This window comes from Hydra viridissima, unplaced genomic scaffold (assembly GCF_058129835.1).
Source record: "Hydra viridissima isolate aposymbiotic clone 2 unplaced genomic scaffold, HvirCarnegie_v1 scaffold_11, whole genome shotgun sequence".
Lineage (NCBI taxonomy): Eukaryota > Metazoa > Cnidaria > Hydrozoa > Anthoathecata > Hydridae > Hydra > Hydra viridissima.
Genome location: NW_028324310.1, coordinates 3405716 through 3432199, shown reverse-complemented (window position 1 = coordinate 3432199; position 26484 = coordinate 3405716). Strand labels below are relative to the sequence as shown.

At 29.1% G+C, this 26484-nt stretch overlaps 1 protein-coding gene and 1 pseudogene across 1 annotated transcript; both read right to left on the bottom strand.

Moving 5' to 3' along the window:
- LOC149881747 (uncharacterized) overlaps positions 1-26484 on the bottom strand; it is a 290985-nt pseudogene that overhangs the window by 248704 nt on the left and 15797 nt on the right.
- Positions 13896-16144, bottom strand: LOC149881750 (uncharacterized). Its single transcript, XM_090067066.1, has 3 exons — positions 16000-16144; positions 14240-14434; positions 13896-14141 (listed from the first exon to the last, which is right to left on the bottom strand). The coding sequence occupies exons 1-3, from the start codon at positions 16142-16144 to the stop codon at positions 13936-13938; spliced, it is 546 nt and encodes a 181-aa protein (XP_089923192.1). The 3' UTR covers positions 13896-13935.

Sequence of the window (26484 nt, the reverse complement as noted above, 5' to 3'; positions counted from 1 at the left end):
TTTATTTATTTTGCATAATAAAGGCTGACAGAAAAGAAACAATGGGGCTTTAATAACCAAGATTTTTTTTATTTTAGGAATTAACTTAAATTATACCGCAAGAACGGAAAATTTGTTTGATATAAAAGTTGAAAATAACGTCGTCTGAGTGGTTTCTGTTTGAAGCATCGCAGAGTCCTGTGTTATTTGTTAGAACTTTCCTTGGCTTTTTGTAAGCTTTCTAAAGTTATTGCTTGAATTTCTTTTTGAATATTGTTTTATACTTGAGTTGTTCTCTGGCTTGTACATGTACAATGTACATGAACAAGCTAGAGAACAAAGTTTGAAAGAACGTATGTACATTGTACATACGTTCTTTCAAACATCCCGCTCTCCCGCTCCCCCTTCCCCCTCCCCCCACCCCAACCCACCCCCTCAAAAAAATGGAGGGCGACTAAATCTGGTGAATGTAATGGCAAATTAAAATTACTCCTTCATGAAATACTTCGTTCGCCGAAAATCTCCCGTGCCATCATAATTCCTTCCCAGATGATCTCGATGAGTGCGCTGCGATTCCATCTTGTTGTAAACTTGTGGGTAACCATCCTCTCATAATATTTTGAAACAAAGTGCATAAACGAACATCAATGATGGTAACTACAGCACTGGCTTCATTCTCAAAACAATGCGGACCAATGATCTTTTCGAACTCCATACCAAATTTATATTTGTGAGGGTGTAATTGGTCCCTATAGGTAAACCTAGGATTGTTCGTTGTCCACGTTCTGTAATTTAGCTAATAGACAAAGCCATTAATTGAAAATGAGCTTTATTATCAAATTGGATGTAAGAACATGATTTTCTTAGGCTTTTTGCTGGAGAGATATTGCAAAATTAAGTTGCTGCCGGTAATCTGTCAGTTTTATGACTCGAACAAGTTGCAGTTTATATGGAAATGATTTTAATGTAAAATTCCTTTCTAAGTTGCGTTGAACGTATCTGAGTTGGTCATTGTTCGATTTTTCTGCCAGCGTTAAACATATTATTCACTACGAGCTGTTCGTGGTCTTTTAGTTCAAGAAAGGTCGCGGGCAGAATCTTGTTGCTAAAAAAGAGCAATGGATCAATTAATCGAAATCTCTAAAGGTACAATTCTTAAATTAAAAAATCCTTCAATACAATTGTTCGACGATTTTCAAAATAAAGTTCAACAATTTTCGTTTTCTATTGCAGCGGTGTAACTTTCCATTTCAAATTTTCAAAGTTTACTCGGACCCAAATCTGAAAAGAAAAATTACACAAATCTCTTTGTTTCATTTGCATCACCACAAACGATTTCATAAAAAAAAGTTTAAAACAATAATAAAAGCAAAATAAATACCACGAGATGTTAAAAATGGTAAACGCTCATATAAAATTATGAGTGGGGAGAAAAAAACGTGCTCTTTTGAAACTCGATCTGAAGTTCGAAATAATGGTTTAAAAAAAAAAATTACTATTGAAGTTTAACATAGAAATATTTCCGTTGATGACATTCTTCATTCTGTCTGAACTTCAACTGAAAAAAAACAAACGGAGGTTAGAGAGTTGTTTAGTAAGCAGAAACATCTTGCTGTTACAGGTGATTTGCGAACATCAATGCCATAGATTGCTTTTATAAAACACTATATTAACGAATTGCCATAGATCACTTTTATAGAACACTATATTAGCAACATCAATGAAAGAAAAACACACAGTTATAAATTGTATAAGTTTTCTTTGATCAATTTGACTTCGTGGTTTGAGGTTGAAAACATTGTTTCTTATTTTAGAAATGCTTTAGAAATGCTTCATTTAGAAATGCTTTAGAAATGCATATATGCTTATATACGCATATATGTTTTATTCAGTAAATGTTAAAGTTACATCATGAAAATAATATTATCGTTAAAACTTTGACAAAAAAAATAGAATAAACATTTTTAATATACATTAGCACTAATGTACAGTATGGTTTTACAAATCAGCAGTATAAAAAAGTTTTAAAAGAGCCCTGAAAACCTAACTCGTTATTAATCAACTACCTTTAGTTAGTAAGTTACTTTGTTTCACAACTATTAAACTCTGCAACATAATGATAAGTAATCTAGTACCGGCATATGCTAAACTAAAAATTATGTTCTTTGCTGGATTTCTTTGTGATATTCTTTTTAGTATTTAGTTCTGAAAAAACGAGAAACACTTTATATCTTCAGGTTCTGATTTTCGGTTCTCACTAGTATTATCCACAATCACACCTGTGGCTTTAACTTTCTGCAGGAAATGTCTCTTCTTAAATCTGTTAATTGACATTTGATTTATTATTGTGTTTTTTTGTTTTTTTTAATTTTTTTTTGGTTTTTCTTTTCTGCTTGATGTCAAATCATTTAATTTAATACTGCTCGAGATTAAACACATGTAAAATTTAATGCCAATGTTCTATTAATACTTTTTACTAATACAATGTTCTATAAAAAAATATAGACTAATAATACAAAAAAGTTTACAAAAAAAAATCATTTTTCCCAAAAATGTCACTTAGGGCCTTTTGTCTTTCAGGTCTCGTTATATTGATCTTTTCATTAGTTTCCGGTGAAATCTTGATATTTTTTATTACTACTCGCGCTGATAATTATACCCGATAATAAAGGTTCTTCCATCAACAGTTTCTCACTGGTAATTCTACTTCAATCAAAATTACTCAAGTTTCAAAAGTTGTTGAAGCAATGCACAGTGGGCCAGTAGGTGGACAAAATGGGAAAAATTTTAGTTGTCTAATCTTGAAAACCTATTTAATTTTAGTATCTACATATATTAGGAGAAATCTATTGATAATTTATTTATATTAAATCCCTTAGTTACCAGGACTCTAAGCATTTGAATATTAAGATAAAAAAAAAAAAAAAAATTACAAATAAGTAATTAACGGTGACATCAACGTTGTGTTATATTTCAATTACATCTACGTTTTTGAAACAAAAAATTCGTACATGTTATTCTAGAGTATTTAGAGATAAGAAAAACCAATGTGTGAAATAAATTTGTCATAGCATGCTATCTCAGTTATACTTTGAAAATCACAGATTAAAAAAAAAAATTTCTTAAGAAACTTATTTTTTGCCGCACAATAACTAATAATTACCACAATTTGCCATGTGTTGTCTCATATTTATTTGAGCTATATGATGCTTCAATCGAGTTTTAATTGATTGCTCGTCCCCTTAAATCCCCGTTCAGATTTTATGTATGTTTTAACTTGGTTGCTATGGTATATTTTGAATAGCAACAACTCATTTTTACATTAACGTTGTTTTAACAGTATTTTACTTGCGCTAAGTACACAATATTGGGGATATGTAATAAAATGAGATTCACATTTCTTATGAGGTTAATTTTTTTGGTTACTATGGATACCTTATTTTGCATAGCATAGCAACAACATATTTTCGTTAGTTGTTAGCATACATTGGAACGCAAAAAAAACTGCGTTTTGCGTTTGCGTTCCGAAATAAAAATTCACACGCAAACTCAAACGCGTTTGACGTAATTTATTGCGTTTACTTACGTAAACGTAAACGCAATTCACGCAAATAACTGCGTTTACGCACGCATATAATACGCAACTTATGCATATAAAATGCGTTTATAAACGTAACTCAAACGCAACTTACACGTATAAATGGGTTTGCAAACTTGACTCAAACGCGACTTACCTAATCTATTTTAAAAAATGTGTCTTTTTAAGAAAACGCGAATTATTAAGTTGATACTTTTTACTTTTTAATTCAAAGATATAATATAACTTTTTATTTAAACCGTTATTATTAAAATTATTGTTATTATTGAAACTATTGCATTATATATTCATTTTATTTTTGTGCGTTTCAAGTTCAAAAAATATATTATCTTTATATGATAAGTTTACATTTCACTATCTGAGTCATCGTCGTCCGAAAAATCATTTGAACTTCAAGATGTTTTAAGTTTACTTTTAACAATGAGCGACTGATAATCAGATCAGCAGTCATGTTGCCTCGTCTCTTTTCACATTCAAAACCAGAAGTACTAAAATATCTCTCTATAAAAGCTGCTGATGATGGAATATTTAGTAAGATGACAAAGAGCTTTCGTAACATTGGCATTTTAGAATTTTTGAACCAAAAATCATAAGAAGGATACACAGATATAGCAAGTCCTTTCTCTTCGATTTGCTTAAAAAAGTAAAGTTTTTCTTTTTCGATTTCCAGTAATTAAAGTTGTAAATTAGGCTGCCGAGCTTCTGGGCAATAGTTATCATCTAGCATAAATCCGCTGAGCGAATCAGTTTGCTGATCATTTGAACTCAATCGTTCTTTCGCTTGTGTAAGCTCACATCCTGGTTGCGATTCTAAAGCACTTTGATAAATATTGCGTAGCGTAAAGAATTTCAGGACTTCGTGTAGCTTTTCTACTGCTCCTAAACAATTTTGGGTTGTGATACAAACTTTAATATAATAAATTATTATATAAAAGTAGCTAAATTTATAAATTAGGTTTTGAAAAACTATTTTTTAAACTAAATTTTAAAACTTTTTATTTGTCTTATTTAAATAATATAATCTAATAACTAAATACCTTTAACAATAAATTGACAATCAGGTCTAAAGAACCATAATTTAAGCTTTGAGATATTCAACTGTGATGCTACTTGATAAATTCCTGAGTTAAGTTTGTACTGAAACTTTAATTTTAAAAGAAGAAATTAACAAGTTAGCAAATTCTTTTCCAATTTCTTGTAATTCTATTCTACTCCATTTTGAAATAATAATAGTCAATGCAGGCAAAACATCAGCAATCGATGAAAGATTCTTTTGTACAATTAAGTTGTACTGGTATGCGGGAAGAAGGATTTGTAGGTATAGTTCAATCTTATCTAATTCGATTGGGCATCGTCTAATTTTTCTTTAATTATGTTTGATAATTTTGCCATCGTTTCTGGTATCAAGTTTTCTCTAAAACTTTTTGCACAAGGAAGTGGAACTTTCACTAGTTTCCTCAAAAAGGGATTATTAAATGCATTAATCGAGCATTTTGATGTAATGATAGCGTTCAAAGTATCGGCATCTTGCACGTTGCGCTTTTTATTTGATTTGTTTAGTGTGTCGTATGAGTCAAACCATTTACCCAAAATGTCGTGATATTTTCTTTGTAAATGCTTCTTAATGTTGGATGTTCGACCAATACGAGCTGTAAACTTTTGATTACACAATATGCAGAAAAACTCAACATCATTTTTTGATTTATTTATTTGAGTATCGGATGTAGTGAAATGAAGATACGAAGTATACTCCTAAAATATATAAAAATCATGCGCTACATTGTTCTTAATAACATTTTAGATCTAAGAAAAAGTAATTTAAATACCCGTTCAGTTAAATTTACAATAAACTTCTTTTTCGGAGAAATGTTTCTTTGAACAAAATCTTGCATTTTGTTGATCAAATTACACGAGTCTTTAGATAAATTTGCCAAAAGACTATGACCCTGAAACCTTAATCTCGGGTCTTGCTGAATAGGAGGAATAGAAATATTGGAAACTGAAGTATTATTTGAAGACTTTCCCGATAATGATGTCAACGCAGCACTTGTTGTCTGCATAGTAATTTCGTCGTTTTTATAGGATTTACAGATCTTGTTCTTTTTGAAATTGCTTCTCCAGATTTAGATGCAGATGAACTTTGATATAAATAGGGTTGCAATTGCAACTGTCGTGATTGTAATATTTCTTGTTCATGTCGCTTTTTTGAACAAGACTTTATGATATCCTCATACAAGATTGTGTGTCATATTAAATTATATATTAAATTAATATTAAATTATATATCCACAACGGGACAATTATTCAAAGGAATTAATTGCCCATGGCTGGGAAAAGATCTACAAAACAAAAAAAAATTATAATCTTTAAAAATAATATAACAAATAAAATAACATAGTATTTAGTTAAAAGAAGAAAATGGCTTTTTATGAGTCAGGTAAAACGGTATATATTTAGTTTTAACATTTATGTTTTGTTTCAAAAGAAATAAACTTGCCTAAAAGTTTTTAACACTAAATAATCACAGGACGTTTTGCCCCCCCACATAAAAGGGCATTTTTCTTCATCCAAAACTAGCTAATTGCAAATAAACTAGCTTTATTGATTGAGTTTTAAAATTTTTAAAATTAGGAATATTGTGGAATAAATTACCCACAAAACAAATATTTCTTTATTATAATCACACAAATAATACAACTAATTTTCTGTAACTTTTAGTGGGGCAAGATGTTCCTAAAGTCAAGTCCCTTGTGCATTTGTGAGACCTAGGTAAATTAATAATGTCAACTTTATAGACATCTTGCCTCACCCTATCCTAAACTTGAAAAAATAAAAAATCAAAAGAAAAGAATAAAAACAATTGTTAAAAAAAAAATGAAATGTAAAAATAAACTGTAAGTTGCAACGAACGAAGGGGGAGAAGACTGAGTCAAAGTAAGTAACTATATATGCTATATATACACGATATATATATACAACATATATATGTTATATATATACACGATATACACGATCTTTCTTATTGTAAATTTTATGATACGGCAAAGGAAATGGAATATATATGTATATATATATATATATATATATATATATATATATATATATATATATATATATATATATATATATATATATATATATATATATATATATATATATATATATATATATAATATGCGTATGTTCCGTTTCAGTTACGTTTGTAAACGCAATTATACGCGTAAGTTGCATTTGAGTTACGTTTATAAACGCATTTTATATGCGTAAGTTGCGTATTAAATGCGTGCGTAAACGCAGTTATTTTCGTAAACTGCATTTACGTTTACGTAAGTAAACGCAATGAATTGCGTCAAATGCATTTTTTGTTTGCGTGTGAGTTTTTATTTCGGAACGCAAACGCAAAACGCAGCTTTTTTTGCGTTCCAATGTATGGTTGTTAGTAATTTAATTATTTATATTGACAGTTATTTAATTACTAACACTTGTAGTAACTTAATTACTAACAAGTATTAATAGCCCAAGCGGCATATATATTTTAACATTAAACTTTTATATACAAAATACTTGTTACAATAGTTATTTAGATATGGTTTTATTAAACTTAGACCACAGAAACTTCATAACTTTCTCCAAAAAAAATAATCTTAGTATTTTAAAGCAAAATATTACTGAAGATATATTGAAATTTACTCAGCCAAAATTTGCTGATTTTAAAGACGTTGAATTTAGACATGCTGTTCAACGATTTGTTTACTTGTACAAAAAAAGTGGAAATCTGCAAACTGTACTGTGAAAAATTTTGAAAAGAAGTTTGTGAACTGGCTTAATGAATATTTAATTGTCAGAAAAAAAGACAACGAACCAACTGCAAGTAGACGTGGTCGAAAACCAGTTGCATTTGATAATAGTTCTAATAAAGCTAAAAAACGGCGTGTATCTTGTTTTATTGAATCTCATTCATCCAATGAATTATTTTTTGCTGCTAATAAAAAATTTAGAGATGAATCTATTATTATTGCTGCCAAGAACGTTTAAAATATTTCAAATACAGATAAAGCAACTAAATATTCAGAAGACGAAGCACTGGCTTTAATAATTAATGCAAGTCTGACAAAAGCTTCCTATCAATTGATTAGACGCGGAGCCTTGGAGAAAGAAAACAACTTCTACCCCGCTTATAATGATGTCAGAGATACAAAATTGAAGTGTTATCCTGCAAACATAACAGTGGAGGACTATTCAGCTTCAGTTCCTTTAAAAGATTTAAATGATTCATACTTTGCAAAGAATCTGTGCAGTTCAGGAACCTTATTGAACGACAAAGCAATAAAAACAATGACACTAACGTGTAAGGCTGGTTTTGATGGTGCTACTGGCCCAAGCATTTATAAACAAGATTTATCAGAACCTGATCTTAACAGAGATTTAAAGCGTGAAGAATCATTATTTATAACTTGTCTAGTCGCATTGGATTTGACTGGATTTAACAACAGCAACGAAAAGGTGTCTATTTGGAGAAATCAAAAGTCATCCTCCATAAGGTTTGCATACAAAATGGAACCCAAGGAATCTGTGATTAAAGAAGATCAGTACATTAAAAGTGAGATAGAAAGCTTGAGTATGATTTTATTTGAGGTTTGCGGATCTTCTATTGAAGTGAATTATATTATTGAACTTACAATGATTGATGGGAAGGTTCAAACGATATTATTGTTTTATAATTTTTTGATTTAATTTAAAATTGACAATGTTTTCTTGAACTATTTTTTGCTTTTATTATTCCTAAAGCATTATTTACCTAAATACTCAATTTTTATTCAATATAGGTGGGTCAAAAATCCGATAAAATATTCAAATATCAATTTACCACTTTGTAACTAAGGAAAGTATCCGGTAACTAAGCAATATAAGTATCCATAACAACTAAATTCAAAGAATTTTCACTTTTGTAAGAAGTGTGATCTCATATTGGTACTCATGCCAAATTTAGTGAATATAGCACTTATAAAATATCTGCAGATAACAAAAGTAGGTTGTTGCTAAGCAAAATAAAGGTATCCATAGCAACGAAATAAAAAAATATTACCTTCATAAAAAGCGCAGACATCATATTAGTACTCATACTAATTTTAGTTAATATAGCTCTAATATTAAATTAGTTACGAATTTTGTCCAGTAAAAGTGCATTCTGGCCCACTGTGTAATGCCTCATTGCCTTTACCAAAATCAGCAACTGGGAAAAGTTGCCTTATCTATTTTTTTATATCTTGTTTTTTTATAAAAGTTTTTTCAAACATGTTCTTTAAAGTGCTTTGACTGTCTTGAAAACACTTACATCCAGGTTATAAAATATAACTCGTTTTTTATTTTGAGAGTTGTGTCCGTTAAATATTGGAAGCTTCAATCCTACTTATTAATTTGTTTTGGCAATAAATATCTCTTCAAACCATTTGATAAATTGAGAGGATTCCAAAGAGAAAAGTTGTAACGTGCACTTTCCAGACCGCCAGAGCACCAAGTGCTAAAATGTTGGAGACTTTTGTAAACAATATATGGTTTCCGATCATAAGAACTGTGTGTTTAACTTTATTGTTTTTTTATATACTTGTGAGGCATGATATTACCTGAAAAAAAAATCTCCTAAATAAATCAATTACTCATATATTCACAATTTTACGTGCTAAAAAAATAATCTACAAAAATGAAAAATCACTTAATCACACATGAAACGTTGTTATGAAAACAATCAAACATGATGGGTGAGCATTGAAAGACCCATGTGGTAAGTTTGACATTTCTGTCAATGTTACCTAAAAACCGAAATGAGCGTTAAAAAAAAAAATACTAAAAAATCATCTTAAATGCGTTTAAAAATAAAATAAAAATACACATTAAATAATTTTATTGTATGGTTATTTTTACCTTTTGACCAAAGCTTTTCAGCAATAATTCAAATGGTAAGTTTAATTATTGTGTTATTTATATGCACTATTATACGGATGGAAACAGCTATATTTTTTCAATCGACATGATAAAACATTCAGCCTAATCAACCTTATCAAATACCTTCCTGTCAATGTTATTTCGCGTTACCTTAGTTATTGATATGCTGTTATCAAAATCTTTTTCGAGATAAATAGTTTCACTCGATCATTTAATTTCGAAATTTGCGCAATTACAACAATGACAATACAAGTTTAGAATGTTTTAACTTAAAACAAACAAACTGCTCCAAATTTCCCAGGTGAGTTACCAAATACGTTTGTCTGCGCGAAATAATCATTCCTACCGGCTATGTAAACTTATGAAGACCAACTCATTTTATTGAATCGTTATGGACATCATCCCAATGACTTTCCTTGATGGAATGTTTTTAAACTTATTGTGGTTATTGGACACATCCTTGTGTTATCCACGTATTGGCATGCTCAAAACGATAAAAACTCAACATGAGCCACAAATATCAGTTAGCAACTTTTTTCAACAAGGTGGAACTCTCGATTCACCATGTTAAAATTAGTGTCAAAAATATTGAAGTAATGTTACACAAAGACACATAAATGATATTGATAACTCTGCCAATTTTATAACTTTTATCGATCTTACTTTTTTAGTTAGTAATACTTTCATATAAACACATCAAACTTTCATTAAGATGTATTAATTCTTTGTTTACAAGTCAGGTAGGGCCAAAATTACATCCCAACGTTCATTTTTCATTGCTGAAAAAACATTGGATGGTAGAAACTTTTATCCAGGCTGTGTTGATGGACTTACATTTCTTCATGGTTTGAACGTACTTACTAATATATTTAAACCACGAACAGTTTTTAAATCATTATCTTATGTTTGTTAAATTTACTCAAAAACTATAAAACTTCCCGCACCAATTTTGTATTAATAGAAAACGTTCTTATAGATAATAAGTTAATATTTAGGATGAGGGGGCAAATGAGGGAGTAAACGTAGCAGTGATATTTTCATTAACGTGAAGTAAAATAAAAAGTAAATAAAGTATGTGAATAAAAAATAGTATTAGGAATTATCTGAAGAACGAAAACTGAAATAGAATTGATTATAAGCATCAAAAAACGAAAATAGGAATAGAATTAGAAATTTTTACCGAACGAAAATTATTGAATACTAAAAAAATTTTTTTTTTTTTTTGACAATTAATTTACAAATTTTACATACTTGCTTTAAAATTGGCGCACATGTTTGACCATAACAATTATATTTGGAATGATTACAGAATGTATCATTGGACCACAAACTTGGTCACGTGCTTGTCATTACGTTAACTATAAATTTTTTAAAAAAAATTTGTGTCGTTAACACGTTCGCTGCCGAGCTATTTTAAACAATGCTTCGTTTCTTTGCCGAGCCATAATGTCTGCAATGATTAAATTTTGCCGAGGCTGTTTTGCGTGGTTTCATTCTCATTGCACAGTGGGCCAGTAGGTGGACAAAATGGGAAAAATTTTAGTTGTCTAATCTTGAAAACCTATTTAATTTTAGTATCTACATATATTAGGAGAAATCTATTGATAATTTATTTATATTAAATCCCTTAGTTACCAGGACTCTAAGCATTTGAATATTGAGATAAAATAAAAAAAAAAAAAAATTATAAATAAGTAATTCACGGTGACATCAACGTTGTGTTATATTTCAATTACATCTACGTTTTTGAAACAAAAAGTTAGTACATGTTATTCTAGAGTATTTAGAGATAAGAAAAACCAATGTGTGAAATAAATTTGTCATAGCATGTTATCTCAGTTATACTTTGAAAATCACAGATTCAAAAAAAAAAATTTCTTAAGAAACTTATTTTTCGCCGCACAATAACTAATAATTACCACAATTTGCCATGTGTTGTCTTATATTTATTTGAGCTATATGATGCTTCAATCGAGTTTTAATTGATTGCTCGTCCCCTTAAATCCCCGTTCAGATTTTATGTATGTTTTAACTTGGTTGCTATGGTACTAAATTTTGCATAGCAACAACTCATTTTTACATTAACGTTGTTTTAACAGTATTTTACTTGCGCTAAATACACAATATTGGGGGTATGTATTAAAATGAGATTCAGAATTCTTATGAGGTTAACTTTTTTTGGTTACTATGGATACCTTACTTTGCATAACATAGCAACAACATATTTTCGGTAGTTGTTAGTAATTTAATTACTAACACTGACAGTAATTTAATTACTTTTAATTTTAATTACTAACACTTGTAGTAACTTAATTACTAACAAGTATTAGTAGTCCAGGCGGCATATATATTTTAACATTAAACTTTTATATACAAAATACTTGTTACAATAATTATTTGGATATGGTTTTGTTAAACTTAGACATTCATAATTTTCTCCAAAAAAACAATCTTAGTATTTCAAAACAAAATATTACTGAAGATATTTTAAAATTTATTCAGCCAAAATTTGCTGATTTTAAAGACGTTGATTTTAGACATGCTGTTCAACGATTTGTTTACTTGTACAAAAAAAGTGGAAATCTGCAAACTATACTGTGAAAAATTTTGAAAAGAAGTTTGTGAACTGGCTTAATGAATATTTAATTGTCAGAAAAAAAGACAATGAACCAACTGCAAGTAGGCGTGGTCGAAAACCAGTTGCATTTGATAATAGTTCTAATAAAAAAAAAAATAATTAAAACTAAAAAACGGCGTGTATCTTGTTTAATTGAATCTCATTCATCCAATGAATTATTTTTTGCTGCTAATAAAAAATTTAGAGATGAATCTGTTGTTATTGCTGCCAAGAATGTTTTAAATATATCAGATACAGATAAAGCAACTAAATTTTCAGCAGACGAAGCACTGGCTTTAATAATTGATGCAAGTCTGACAAAAGCTTCCTATCAATTGATTAGAAGCGGAGCCTTGGAGAAAGAATATAACATCTACCCCGCTTACAATGATGTCAGAGATGCAAAATTGAAATGTTATCCTGCAAACATAACAGTGGAGGACTATTCAGCTTCAGTTCCTTTAAAAGATTTAATGACTCATACTTTGCAAAGAATCTGTGCAGTTCAGGAACCTGTGCCAAGGCACTTGATATTGAACGACAAAGCAATAAAAACAATGACACTAACGTGTAAGGCTGGTTTTGATGGTGCTACTGGCCAAAGCATTTATAAACAAGTTTTATCAGAACCCGACATTAACCGAGATTTAAAGCGTGAAGAATCATTATTTATTACTTGTCTTGTACCATTGGATTTGACTGGATTTAACAACAGCAACGAAAAGGTGTCTATTTGGAGAAATCAAAAGTCATCCTCCACAGCCTATTGTAGACCCATAAGATTTGCATACAAAATGGAATCCAAGGAATCTGTGATTAAAGAAGATCAGTACATTAAAAGTGAGATAGAAAGCTTGGGTATGATTTTATTAGAGGTTTGCGGATCTTCTATTGAAGTGAATTATATTATTGAACTTACAACGATTGATGAGAAGGTTCAAACAATATTATCTGAAAAAAATAACTCATACTAATGCTGTTCAGTGTGTGGTGTCTCTCCAAAAAATATGAATAGTCTTGATATCCTTAATATAGATTATACTAACAGAGAGTACAAATATGGTCTTTCCAGTCTTCATGCATGGATTCGATTTTTTGAGATGTTATTGCACATTGCATATAAAAAAGAAACAAGAAAGTGGCAAGCAAGATCTAAAGAACACAAAGAAAAGGCATCTGTAGCTAAACAAAAGATTCAGACTGATTTTATGAACAAAATGGGACTTGTTGTTGATTTCCCTAAAAGTGGTGGTTCTGGAACAAGTAATGATGGCAATACCTCAAGGCGTGCTTTTGCAGCATACCCAGTGGGAAAAAAGACGTCGAAAAGACGTCTTTAAAAATCTTTTTTACGATGTCTTTAAGGCGTCTTTTTTTAGTCGATTATGCAAATCTAAAAGACATCTTTTTTCGACATTGAAAAGACGTCTTTTTTTGTCTTTATCTTGTCATGAAAAGACATGAAAAATGCGTCTTAAAGACTTCTTTTTTTAGTCGATTATGCAAATCTAAAAGACATCTTTTTTCGACATCGAAAAGACATCTTTTTTTTTCTTTATCTTGTTATGAAAAGGCATAAAAAATGCGTCTTTAAGACATCTTTGCTAGTCGATTATGCACATCTAAAAAAGTTTTTAGATGTGCATAATCGACGTCGGAAAGACTTGAATGCTAAGAAAAAAACCTCATTTAGAAGTCAATATAAAAGAGGAAGCATTTTCTTCATCTTTTATAGGTTTAAACATAGGAGAATTATTTATAAATAAAACAGCAGTATTGTTCAACAGAATATATTCATTTAAGAATCATCAGCAGATTCATCTCCAGATTCATCATTATTTTCACCTTCCTCTTTTTCCTCTGTTTCTTGAGCTTTCTCCTCTGTTTCTTGGCGTTGTTGCTTACGCAACCCCCCGATTTGATCAGGGGCGTTCTTCAGCTTTCTCTGAATAAAATTAACTATTTCTCGTCGAGAACTTTTTTTAAACGAGCTGGCTACGACTTCTAAAAAATGAGTGAACATGAAAAACAGTCAATTGTTTTTATGTAATATGAAATAGCAAATGAAATTTTATCAGCTGAGTGAAACACATTAGACTTACCGACTATTAATTCAAAAAGAGCTGATCCTTTCAACCCCCGCTTGTTTCCAGTGCGGTCCTTTCTTTTTGTCCCCGCTAAATTAAATTGGGACAGGAGTCCAACGGTAAACAGTCTTAAAATATAAAAAATGAGTATGCTAAAGAAATTTATTATTATCAAAATGACTGTACAACGATCTATTATATTATGTAGTACTTAAACCAAACTAAGCATTTGCAGCTCTCAGATTTGCTATGAAAGACAAGTTATCGAAAACAGATATTGATATTTTTCCTGTCTTCTTTGACGCGACTCTTTAATTTAATTTCGCTGAAATTAAGTGTTGTAGACCCATAACAATTTAAAAATCCTTTATTGACTAAAGACTTTCAAAAACGAAAAGATAATTCAGCTAATACACATTAAGAGTTGTTATTTATTTAAACTGGATAAAAGTATTATTCAAATCTCTATTTTAGCCTGAAACATTATGATGCTTTACTTAACAACATAAAATTATAAAAACAGGCAATATTATTAGCAACACAGATGAAACACACATAAACAAAAATGAAGACAAGAAAACTGCAATGATGTTTAACTATAAGAAAGTGTACCTTTCCAGTTTCATTTTTACTTGGTCTTTTCTAATTCACAATCTACAAACTTTAATAAAGAATTTTTAAGACCAAGATAAATATACTCGCCACCACATCTTTTTTGAATTTTAAAGTCAGATACATAGTTGTTACACAAACCACGATAAGATTTAGGGAGTTCTGGATGACTATTTTCCCTTAATAGCTTAAGAAGATCTTCTACAAATTGTCTGGAAACATTGTGTTTTTGAACAAGGTTAGAAAAATCATTTTAGAAAGATTTGTCTTCCTTGTCTGCACAGCTTTCTTCACTACTACTACTATCCAACGGATATGCAGAAAAAGAAGTCTCATCAAAATCAAAATCTGTTTCATGAACCACAGAACAAGATTGGGTATCATTTAAAATAGAATCATATAGAAAGGAATCTACATAAGTAGTGTTATTTCTAGGCAACAATGATCCCATGTCTTCATAATCGAAAGAAGCTTTTTTGAGAATAGACGACACAGCTTTGTTTTTTTGCCTATAATGCTTGAAATACTGACTTTCCATGCTAATTTGATAAAATAACTAAAAGCAGAAGTATTCCTGCCATATATATTATATATATATATAAATATAGATATATATAATATATATGTATGCATATATATACATACATACATACATATATATATATATATATATATATATATATATATATATATATATATATATATATATATATATATATATATATATATATATATATATATATATACTTACTATAGGGATACTCTAGTGATCTATAATTCCTTTATTTAATCTACACAAAATACGAAGCACTGTATATATATATACATAGTGCTCGAAGTGGGAAAAAAATGGTAGCGGGATGGTTTTTAATATTTTCTAATCACCATCCCACCTATCCTAAATTTATAGATTTCGTATTTTGTGTAGATTAAATAAAGGAATTATATATCCCTAGAGTATCCCTATAGTAAAAAACCTATATTAAAAAAACAACTTGAGGTCTGTTATATTATTAAGAGACTGTCACCAAAAAATATTGAGTTAAGTTTCACATCAAACGTCATTAAGCAATCAAAAAACAATGATATATTTAAACATTTTATTTTTAAACAAGTCTTATTTTTTTGTATTTACAAATTTTTAAATAATTGAAAAAAAATACCATCACATTGAGGAAAGGATTGGCAAGTTTCAATACTCGAAAAATCTGTCACTTCTTTATTTATTTCAGTGTCGTTTTCCAAATTACTTTCAGAACTATCACTGGTTAACTTTCTTTTCCTTCCGCTTGCTAGCCATTTATCCATATTTATAATAAGTAAATTTTTTTTAAATCATAACATTTAATGTTGAGTAAATCTACTGTGTAATATATTTTATTTCACCAAAAAAAAAACTCTAATGACACTTTAACGAAAAAAAAAGCCAATGTCGCTTTTTGTTGCTTGGTAACTTTTTATTTAAAATACAGAAGAAAAGACGCAATGTTTTATAATTATCGATTTAGTTTTTGAACTTTCTACCGCAAATTTTTAAATAACAGCTGAGACTTAAGTTCATTTAAATTCGCATATTGCCGCAAACTTTAAAATTGTTTTTACAAGTTTATTTATAGGAGGAAAATAAAATAAAATTTCCATTAATTTATTATGTACCGGGATGGCATCCCACCCCAAAATATGCATTAAAAAAGGAGTGGGATGGTTTTCAAAATTTAAAAGGTAACGGGATGGCATCCCACCCCATCCCGCCTCACTTCGAGCACTGTGTATATATATATATATATATATATATATATATATATATATATATATATATATATATATATATATATATTATGTATTATATATAATCATTATATTATGTATATGTTATTACATAAATTATAAAAAAAAACCTCATACTAAAGATAGTAATTGTCGTGTAATTCTGGTTAAAGAACTGCTTTTCTTTAAAGCAATGCGCACGCATTTCTTTATAGAAAAAATGAAATTCTTAAAAGAATTTTTATTTTAAAAGCCATTGAATTAAAAAAGACATCTTTTCTACATCTTGAGAAAGACGTACAATCGATTTACGTCGTTTCGACCTCTTTTTTAAAGTCGTCTTTTTAAAAGACGTCTTTTCCACGTCTTTATTTAAGCTATTTATAAAAAGACATAATAAGTCATAAAAAAAGACGTCTTTTATTCGTCTAAAGATATCTTTTTTCCCACTGGGTATGAACAAACAGCTGAAATACTGGGTATTGACCAAAACCTTATATTCAGATTTTACATTATCTTGGTAACGCTCTCTTCAGGATATGAAATAGACTGCTTAAAGTTCAAGGATTATTGTTTTGACACTTTTAGACTATATGTGTCCCTTTATCCATGGTATTACATGGCTCAATCAGTTCACAAAGTATTGATACATGGACATGACATAATTAAAAGCCTTACATTACCCATTGGACTTATGTCAGAGGAAGCTCAAGAGGATAGAAATAAAGACTTTAAATCTTATCGCGAAAATTTCAGCCGAAAAACATCCAGAAAAGCAACAAATACTGATCTTATCAATAGACTCCTAGTTTCCAGTAATCCTGTTATTTCATCATTGCGTAAATCAACATCACACCAAACAAAACATAAAGCATTTCCTTCAGATGTTTTACAATTACTTAAACAATCTTCAAACGATGTTATTGTTTTATAATTTTTTGATGTAATTTAAAATTGATAACGTTTTCTTGCACTATTTTTTGCTTTTATTATTCCTAAAGCATTATTTACCTAAATACTCAATTTTTATTCAATGTAGGTGGGTCAAAAATCCGATAAGATATTCAAATATCAATTTACCACTTTGTAACTAAGGAAAGTATCCGGTAACTAAGCAATATAAGTATCCATAACAACTAAATTTAAAAAATTATCACTTTTGTAAGAAGTGTGATCTCGTATTGGTACTCATGCCAAAATTAGTGAATATAGCACTTATAATATATCTGCAGATAACAAAAGTAGGTTGTTGCTAAGCAAAATAAAGGTATCCATAGCAACGAAATAAAAAAATATTACCTTCATAAAAAGCGCAGACATCATATTAGTACTCATACTAATTTTAGTTAATATAGCTCTAATATTAAATTAGTTATGAATTTTGTCCAGTAAAAGTGCATTCTGGCCCACTGTGCATTGCCAAGGCTAGATATCAACATTTCAATAAAAAAAAATTTTTAATTTGAAATAATTCTATAATATTTTTTATTCTGAATATAATTGACAAAAAAAAAAGCACTACGATTATTCTCGTAGTTTGGCAATGAAGAAGAAATTTTTTTCTCCAGTGCCGAAGTACGAGTTTACTGGTAACACCGTAATGAGTAGAACTCATTGCGGTGACAACACCTTTTCAATATGTAATTGAGAATTAGAAAGTTGTAATTAAGAAACGTAAGATGTAATTTAGAAGATGAAAGTTGTAATTTAATGCTGTCAATTGTATGCTGTCTTATGTTTGATACCTAAATTTTGCGCCAGACCCAGTGGGAAAAAAGATATCTTTAGACGAATAAAAGACGTCTTTTTTATGACTAATTATGTCTTTTTATAAATAGCTTAAATAAAGACGTGGAAAAGACGGCTTTTAAAAAGACGACTTTAAAAAAGAGGTCGAAACGACGTAAATCGATTGTACGTCTTTCTCAAGATGTAGAAAAGATGTCTTTTTTAATTCAATGGCTTTTAAAAAAAAAATTTTTTTAAGAATTTCATTTTTTCTATAAAGAAATGCGTGCGCATTGCTTTAAAGAAAAGCAGTTCTTTAACCAGAATTACACGAAAATTACTATTTTTAGTATGAGGTTTTTTTTTATAACTTATGTAATAACATATACATAATATAATGTTTATATATAATACATAATATATGTATATATATATATATATACATATATATATATATATATATATATATATATATATATATATATATATATATATATATATATATATATATATATATATATATATATATATATATATATATATATATATATATATATATATATAGAAGATACAGCAAAGGATGACAACTTTGTTGGTACTTAAAGTTTCATACCGGCGTGCCGGCAATCATCAGCCAAAATACATAATTTTATTATAGGGATTATGTATTTTGGCTGATGATTGCCGGCACGCCAGTATGAATCTTTAAGTACCAACAAAGTTGTCATCCTTCGCTGTATCTTCTGTGTAATTGCTCTTGCCAGCAGGCTTTTGAGCACTCTCGAGTGAAGAAGTCTTTTACTAATCATAAATATATATATACATATATATATATATATAATATATATATATATATATATATATATATATATATATATATATATATATATATATATATATATATACACAGTGCTCGAAGTGAGGCGGGATGGGGTGGGATGCCATCCCGTTACCTTTTAAATTTTGAAAACCATCCCACTCCTTTTTTAACGCATATTTTGGGGTGGGATGCCATCCCGGTACATAATAAATTAATGGAAATTTTATTTTATTTTCCTCCTATAAATAAACTTGTAAAAACAATTTTAAAGTTTGCGGCAATATGCGAATTTAAATGAACTTAAGTCTCAGCTGTTATTTAAAAATTTGCGGTAGAAAGTTCAAAAACTAAATCGATAATTATAAAACATTGCGTCTTTTCTTCTGTATTTTAAATAAAAAGTTACTAAGCAACAAAAAGCGACATTGGCTTTTTTTTTCGATAAAGTGTCATTAGAGTTTTTTTTTTGGTGAAATAAAATATAGTACACAGTTAGGGATTGCAATCCCGCACACTTTTCATCCCGCGGGATCCGCGCGGATTTTTTTAAGTTTTGTGCGGATCCCGCGGGATCCCGCGCGGGATTAGTAAGTTTCTTATGCACATTATAAAAGGCAAAATGACAATTGTATTTTTCTTTCAAGTATTTTAGAAAAAATATACTCAACTTATTAAATTGATAAGATAAGGTAAATAAAGCCAAAAAACGCAATTCATTTGTAAATCAATATAATTCTTAACATTTAATGAACAAAAAGATAAGCCAAAGTACATAGAACATCTTTTAGCTTTACGTAGAACTATTAGCTTTATTTGTTTTTTAAAATATCAAATTGAGAAAATGATTGTAAGAAATGGGCTCTTAAGAAACAGACCCTACTTAAAGTATCATCACTTAATCTACTCCTCAAAGGATTGCGTATGTAACCAGCAGCTGAAAAAGCTTGCTCGGCCTCTACGCTTATTGGTGGTATGGTCATCAAGTAACTATGCGCTATATCTAGAAACTTTCCTCTTACTCCATTACTTTCATAGGCAGACATTTCCGGCTTCAATAATTTATCAAAGTCTAAAGAATCTAAATTTGGTCTCTCCTTTACATTTTCTGTCCAGCTGTTCTTGTCTTTCTGTGTTTGATTTTCCAATTCTTTTTTCAGGGATAGAATTGTAGGAATAAGTATTTGGGAATTGTTAATGAAATCTACAGCTTCTTTTTCTTCGAGTTCATTTTCTTCGTCGGATTTTTTAAGTAAACTAGTAGTCCATTTAAATTCTTATTACGACGTTGTGTAAACCTCTCACGAAGTGCCGCGGCTAAATCTATGCTCAAAAGTGATGATTGCTTTCGCAATTTATCTAGCATAAATTGAAAAGTTGTTTCCACCGTGACAAGGTTCGATTCTTTTCTGCATTAAAGTTCGAGACTAAGTTTTAGTGGTGCCAGGCAAATAATTAAGTCATTGATTTGGGACCACTCTTCTTGGGTGAAACGAATTTCTGCCCCAATATTAATTAAGGTATTTTCAATACACACTTTTAGTCTATGAAATCTTTCTAACATATCGAATATACTGTCCCACCTAGTTTTACAATCAAGAATCAACTGAAGCTTTTTCCCGTGTTCTTGTACGATATATTTCTGTAAATATGTATCATTTTTTACAGGAGAGTTTTTAAATATTTTTACAACCTTTCTCACTTTTTTTATGAGATCTTTGTAATTGCTAACCAATTCAGCTGATGCTCGGTCCAAAATCATTGTCAAACCATTTTCTTTATTTATAACTTCATCATCCTCAGTTTTACCACATTCATCTTCTTCACAATTTTCATATGTAATAAACAATTCTTCGACTTCTCCGCAGTTTTTCTTGTATAAGATATCAATAACTGCAAGTTGTATTCCATGAGCATAACATAGCTGTTGATAGCAAGACATCATTTTACCGACTTTCACCATCACACTTGCTCTATCAGTGGTCATGGCAATAATGTCTTCTTGGAGGTCAATATCGAAGCTATTTAGCCTTTCTGAAACTAACTTGACGCAATATTCTGCATTACACGATCCATGGATTCGAATCAATCCAAGATTAAAGTGTTTCGCCTCCATATGTAAATTTAAGTTTAAGTATCTCTGACTATTTTGTGATGTCCATTCGTCAAACGTTATTGAAAACTTTTGATTTTGCTTTTTTAGTGATGTGAATTTTTGCATTATATTTTTCGATGGAATTACTTCTTCGTCTTCGCAGTCGATGTATATTTTAGGCTCTAGTTCAACTGGTTCATGCTGTTTTGAAGTTGAAGCTCCGTCTTGTTGTAAAACGTTTGATTTTAAATCGGTGCCACGTTTAGTTTTTAAATGGATTAATAACCCTTTAGTTGATCTTTGATTAATTTTTAAAATAGCCGAACATAAAATGCACTTCGCATTTTCTTCATTATCACTTTTTTTAAAACAATTCCATATAGTTTTAATTTGCGACATGCTTAGTACTTTTGTTTTAAAATCTTGATGTAAATAATTTTTAAAGACTTTTTAAAAAGTAGTTTTTAAAAGTATATTTTTTACAATTATACACGCACGTTTTCAATTTCACGTTTTCAACATACTCATTAACAAAAATTTCAACATACTCATTAGCGAAAATTTCAACATAATCATTAATTAAACAAAAAAAAAATTTGAACGAGTTCGACTAATGTTTTGCTAAATAATTGCTTATTTTTGAATGGTGTTTTTATATTTATAGCTAAGAAAAATATTTTAATAGCTGAAGATAAATTTTTAAATTGATTTGTTTCACAAATACATTAAACACTTTTAATTTGATATCTCTTTTGTCTTTTTTGTTTAAAAGAATTGACCTTTTTTGTTTAAAAGCAATTGTTTCAAAATCCCGCAAATCCCGCGGATCCCGCAGTAGTTTTTGCGGGATCTCGCATGCGCTAAATTAATGCGGGATCCCGCGGGATTACGGGATCCCGCAATTCGGGATTGCAATCCCTAGTCTGATTGTAGAATAATTCTTTTTTTTTTTTTTTATCAAGAGACATTTTCGACGCTGCTCAGCAAAACCTACCCAGTAAAATTAAAATTTATGGCAATATTTACAACATTTAAAAAAACAGTTCAGTTTTAGATTCCCTAACGAAACAAATATTAAATATTTGAGACAAGTTTTGTTTCATAAGTGTTTATTTTTAATCAGTTACAACATAAGTAGATCAATTTTAATAATATAAACGCCTTAATGAAGAAATGTTTTGAATAGGCATTTGCCACCTTAAATTAAAATTGTTTTCCTTCATTATTGAATATGCATTTCTAATTTTTCAAATAATTCGGTTAGTTATTCCGGTTATTTCAATAATATGAAAGAAACTTGTTTTAAGTATTGCTGCAGTCTTAAAAATACACAGTTTAGACATGATCAAAGCATTTGGTAATAACAGAATGACAGAATAGAATGTGTGTGATTTTGACATTTTTTTTAAAAAACTCGGGTGCTACTAATAGAACATTATGGAGAATCTAAATTTGGCTTTAAAATTCGAATTAAAAAAAAAACCAAAATGGTAAGGTGATGTTTATATTTCAATAGAACTTTGACCTGGTTTCTCAAGAAAACCCTTTTTTTTTTAAAAATATTAATGAGCCTTATTTAAGTTTATTATATAATATATATATATATATACTTGGGATATAAATGGACTGAAATAGTTTTGATATGAACATATTTTCCTTAAGAGTTTGTATAAAATTCAAAAGGAAGATTTTTATTTTAAAATTGTATGTTTACTTTGAATTTATATTTTTATACACGTGTTAATTTACTAAAACTAAAATTGTATTGAGATTATGGTTAAAAATATTTTTAAGCGGCTTTTCAAATACAGTTTGGCTTAGTATAGCGTAATAATCTTATTGGTATTGATGTTAGAAAAACAACGAAAGATTTTTTTTTTCTTTTTAAAGTAAATAAAGTTTTAAATATCGAAATGTTATAAATTTACTACAAAAATTATTATGTCAAACTTTAAAGATCTTGTTTATTATTATTTTTAAGCATTAATTTTCTACTTGCCTCTTGAACTCATACAAATTTATATTTTCATGAGCGTGCACTCAACTTAAAACTTGCTTTATATAATATTTGACAGATTGCCCATGACATAGCCAAGTTTCCACCTGCATAAGGATTGATAAAAACTCATTGACTTAAGAAGTTATTAGAGAGGTATGTAGGATTGGTTCATAAACCTTTGACTCCCATGATATCAGGTCTACCAATTTATCAGCGTTAAAGTTCAACACATAAATAAACACATAATTAAAAAACATAATTAATAAACACATAATTAAAAAACAAAATTATCTAATAAATTTCTATTCTTATGCTATTCATGCGTGCAATATCTAAGGTATTGTAATACTTTTTATTTCCTTTTCTAATTTTGTAAAGGTTTCACTAGCACTAGAGAAAATTCAATATTAGTAATGTCATTTCTTTCATTATTTGATACTGTTTCATTATTGAAATCACTTTCATCTTAATAGTTTATCTCATCTGAATCAAGTTATTTTTATTAACATTTCATTGTTGTCATTACTTTTAAAACATATTTTGGGATCTTTTCTAAGTAATCTTTTCGTAGTTTTTCCTGGCTTCAACCGTATCACAGCCGATTTGAATCTTGCTAACAGTTCCCATTGATGGCAAATATTAGGGATTTGTTGTATAACTCTGTACTTTCATTTTCAGTTTAGAGCATCTTCCATTGATTTTGAGACCTATGTTTTTATACGAGTTTTAATCAGCATAAAATTCTCTATCAAAATCATAAAAATAGGGGATGGGGGGAGGGGAGGAGGGGGAAAGTCTAGATGCGCCCCAAATTTTACCGAATTTTTTGTAAAAAAGTTTAAAATTGACACACGCGAATTACAGATTATTTTCTATTTCTCAATATTTGCAAAAAGTTTTTATGAGGATCAAGTCGTTATGAGGAGTTGACGTTGAATTTGGTAAACAAAGCTAATGTTCCATGTTTACAAGCTTTCTCAGCAATGAATAATGAACGTTTAAATGAGTTTCAATCTTTAAACCTTAGTATCGAGATTATCTTAGTTTTAAGATTATCTGAAAAAATCTCCAATTAAAAATTCACAAGATTGTCATAAAGTAATCTGAGATCTCATCAAAATTTATCTCATCTACATTTATCTCACCAACATTTATTTCATCTACATTTATCTCACCAACATTTATCTCACCAACATTTATCTCACCAATATTTATTTCACCAGCATTTATCTCACCAACATTTCTCACAACATTTATCTCGTCAACATTTATTTTAAAAATGTCTTAATGGCCAAACACAAAACAATGATGAAGTTTGAATGGTGTTTTTTGAAAAGGTAGTCAAAAGGATTAGTTTTAAGTGTTAAAAATTGTTTTTTTAAACATTTTTTGTAAAGACTTTTTTATTCATTTTACACATTTATAAACAAGTTTCAAATGTGATAACCTTCTAAAAAATCCGGCATGTGGACTTTTAAAAAACATTGGCGGAAGAACCTGTCCCTTTTTATGCATCTGGCTTTTAAATAACATTTTATTTTTGTCTTCTGATTATCTCCATAACATATTTTTAGCAAACTTGAACAAAATTAAAACAAGAAAAAATTGTATGTTTTGGTTTATTTTTTTTACTTTTCAGTTTCTTTGAAATTGAAGAGGTCTGATTGCAGAATAATACTTTTTTTTTTTTATCAAGAGACATTTTCGACGCTGCTCAGCAAAACCTACCCAATAAAATTAAAATTTATGGCAATATTTACAATATTTAAAAAAACAGTTCAGTTTTAGATACCCTAACAAAACAAATATTAAATATTTGAGACAAGTTTTGTTTCATAAGTGTTTATTTTTAATCAGTTCAACATAAGTAGACCAATTTTAATAATATAAACGCCTTAATGAAGAAATGTTTTGAATAGGCATTTGCCACCATATGATTAAAATTGTTTTTCTGCATTATTAAAGTTTTTTTAACATGCAAAAATTAATAAAACTACCCATTTTTGTTATTCAAATTTTTTATACATATTGTAATATATTCATTTCCATCTTTTAAATTTTATATCCTGCTCTTTTCATATGCATTTTATAAATTTAAATGTATTTCTTAAAAACGTTAAGACAAGCTCAACTAAAAACAGCTGGTGAAGAAATTACACCTTTTGTTATTATTTCTGTTCATTACAGTCACGTGATTCCTTCTCGAAAAAAAAAAGAATTGCTCTTTTTCTAGTGAGAATGAATCACGTGACTGTAATGAAGACAAGTTTTTGATATTGTTATCTAATTTTTTTTAATGATTTTTTTTTAATGACTTTTAATCGCGATATCGATTGTGACTTTAATGGGTAAAAGTACTTATTGTAGTTTTACCAATTTTCAAATATTTTAAATATTTCACCTTGAAAATTGGAAAATTCTTTAAGAAACTTTTTAACCTCTTCTCGGTTGTCTCTGAGGACACTGAAATTAAAGCAAAAAGAGATTTATTATACATGAGGGATTATTATACATTAGGGATGGCACTTAGACTTACTTTTTTTTTACTTACTCAAGTAAGTAAGCCTTTATGAAAAAGTAAATTGCGTATATAATTGTAACCACTGGTGACAAAAATTTGGCACAACCTTTGGTAAGCTAAAACTTATTGAATTTTTATTTATCCAGTCTTATATTTTTAGTTATTTTGTTTATAAAGTGTTACTTATCTTTTACTGAAAGTTTTGTTTACTTAGATTAATTAATAAATAAGTTATCCAAAAATGAAGTCGACTACATTAATTGAACAAGTGTACAACTATTGAAATTTGCATCCTAACGCTAAAACGAAGAGCACCGTAGAGTATTTTGTTGCCTCTAATCACCCCGAAAGAACCATTAAACGTTATATGGCAAAGTGGAAGAACAATGAGCCAAAGTCTCGTAAGCCTGGATCAGGCAGAAAACCAAAAATTATGACTGCTGGGAACATCAATCGCCTGAAAGGTCTTTTGAACAACCGGTCTGGAACTTCAACAAGAAAAATTGCAAATAAATTCAAGTATGATCATTCCTACATTGTAAAAACAATAGAAAACAAAACAAACATTTGTTATTTTAAGAAAAAACAAATCCCTGATCGCACTGAGAAACAGTTAAAGCAGTTGCAACTGAAGTGTGGAAGAATTTGTCGCAAATTCAGAAACCGCGACTTTGTCATTGACGATGAGTCCTATTTTACATTTAAACATACAAATAAAAAT

Bases quoted from the DNA above. Each gene is read 5' to 3' on its own strand.
- LOC149881750 (XM_090067066.1), bottom strand. From the start codon at position 16,144: ATGGATAAATGGCTAGCAAGCGGAAGGAAAAGAAAGTTAACCAGTGAT. The intron at 14,435-15,999 runs GTATTTTTTTTC...GTTTGGTTTAAG, and splicing joins ATCCTTTCCTCAATGTGATG to TACTACATAATATAATAGAT. The intron at 14,142-14,239 runs GTAAGTCTAATG...CTCATTTTTTAG, and splicing joins TCTTTTTGAATTAATAGTCG to AAGTCGTAGCCAGCTCGTTT.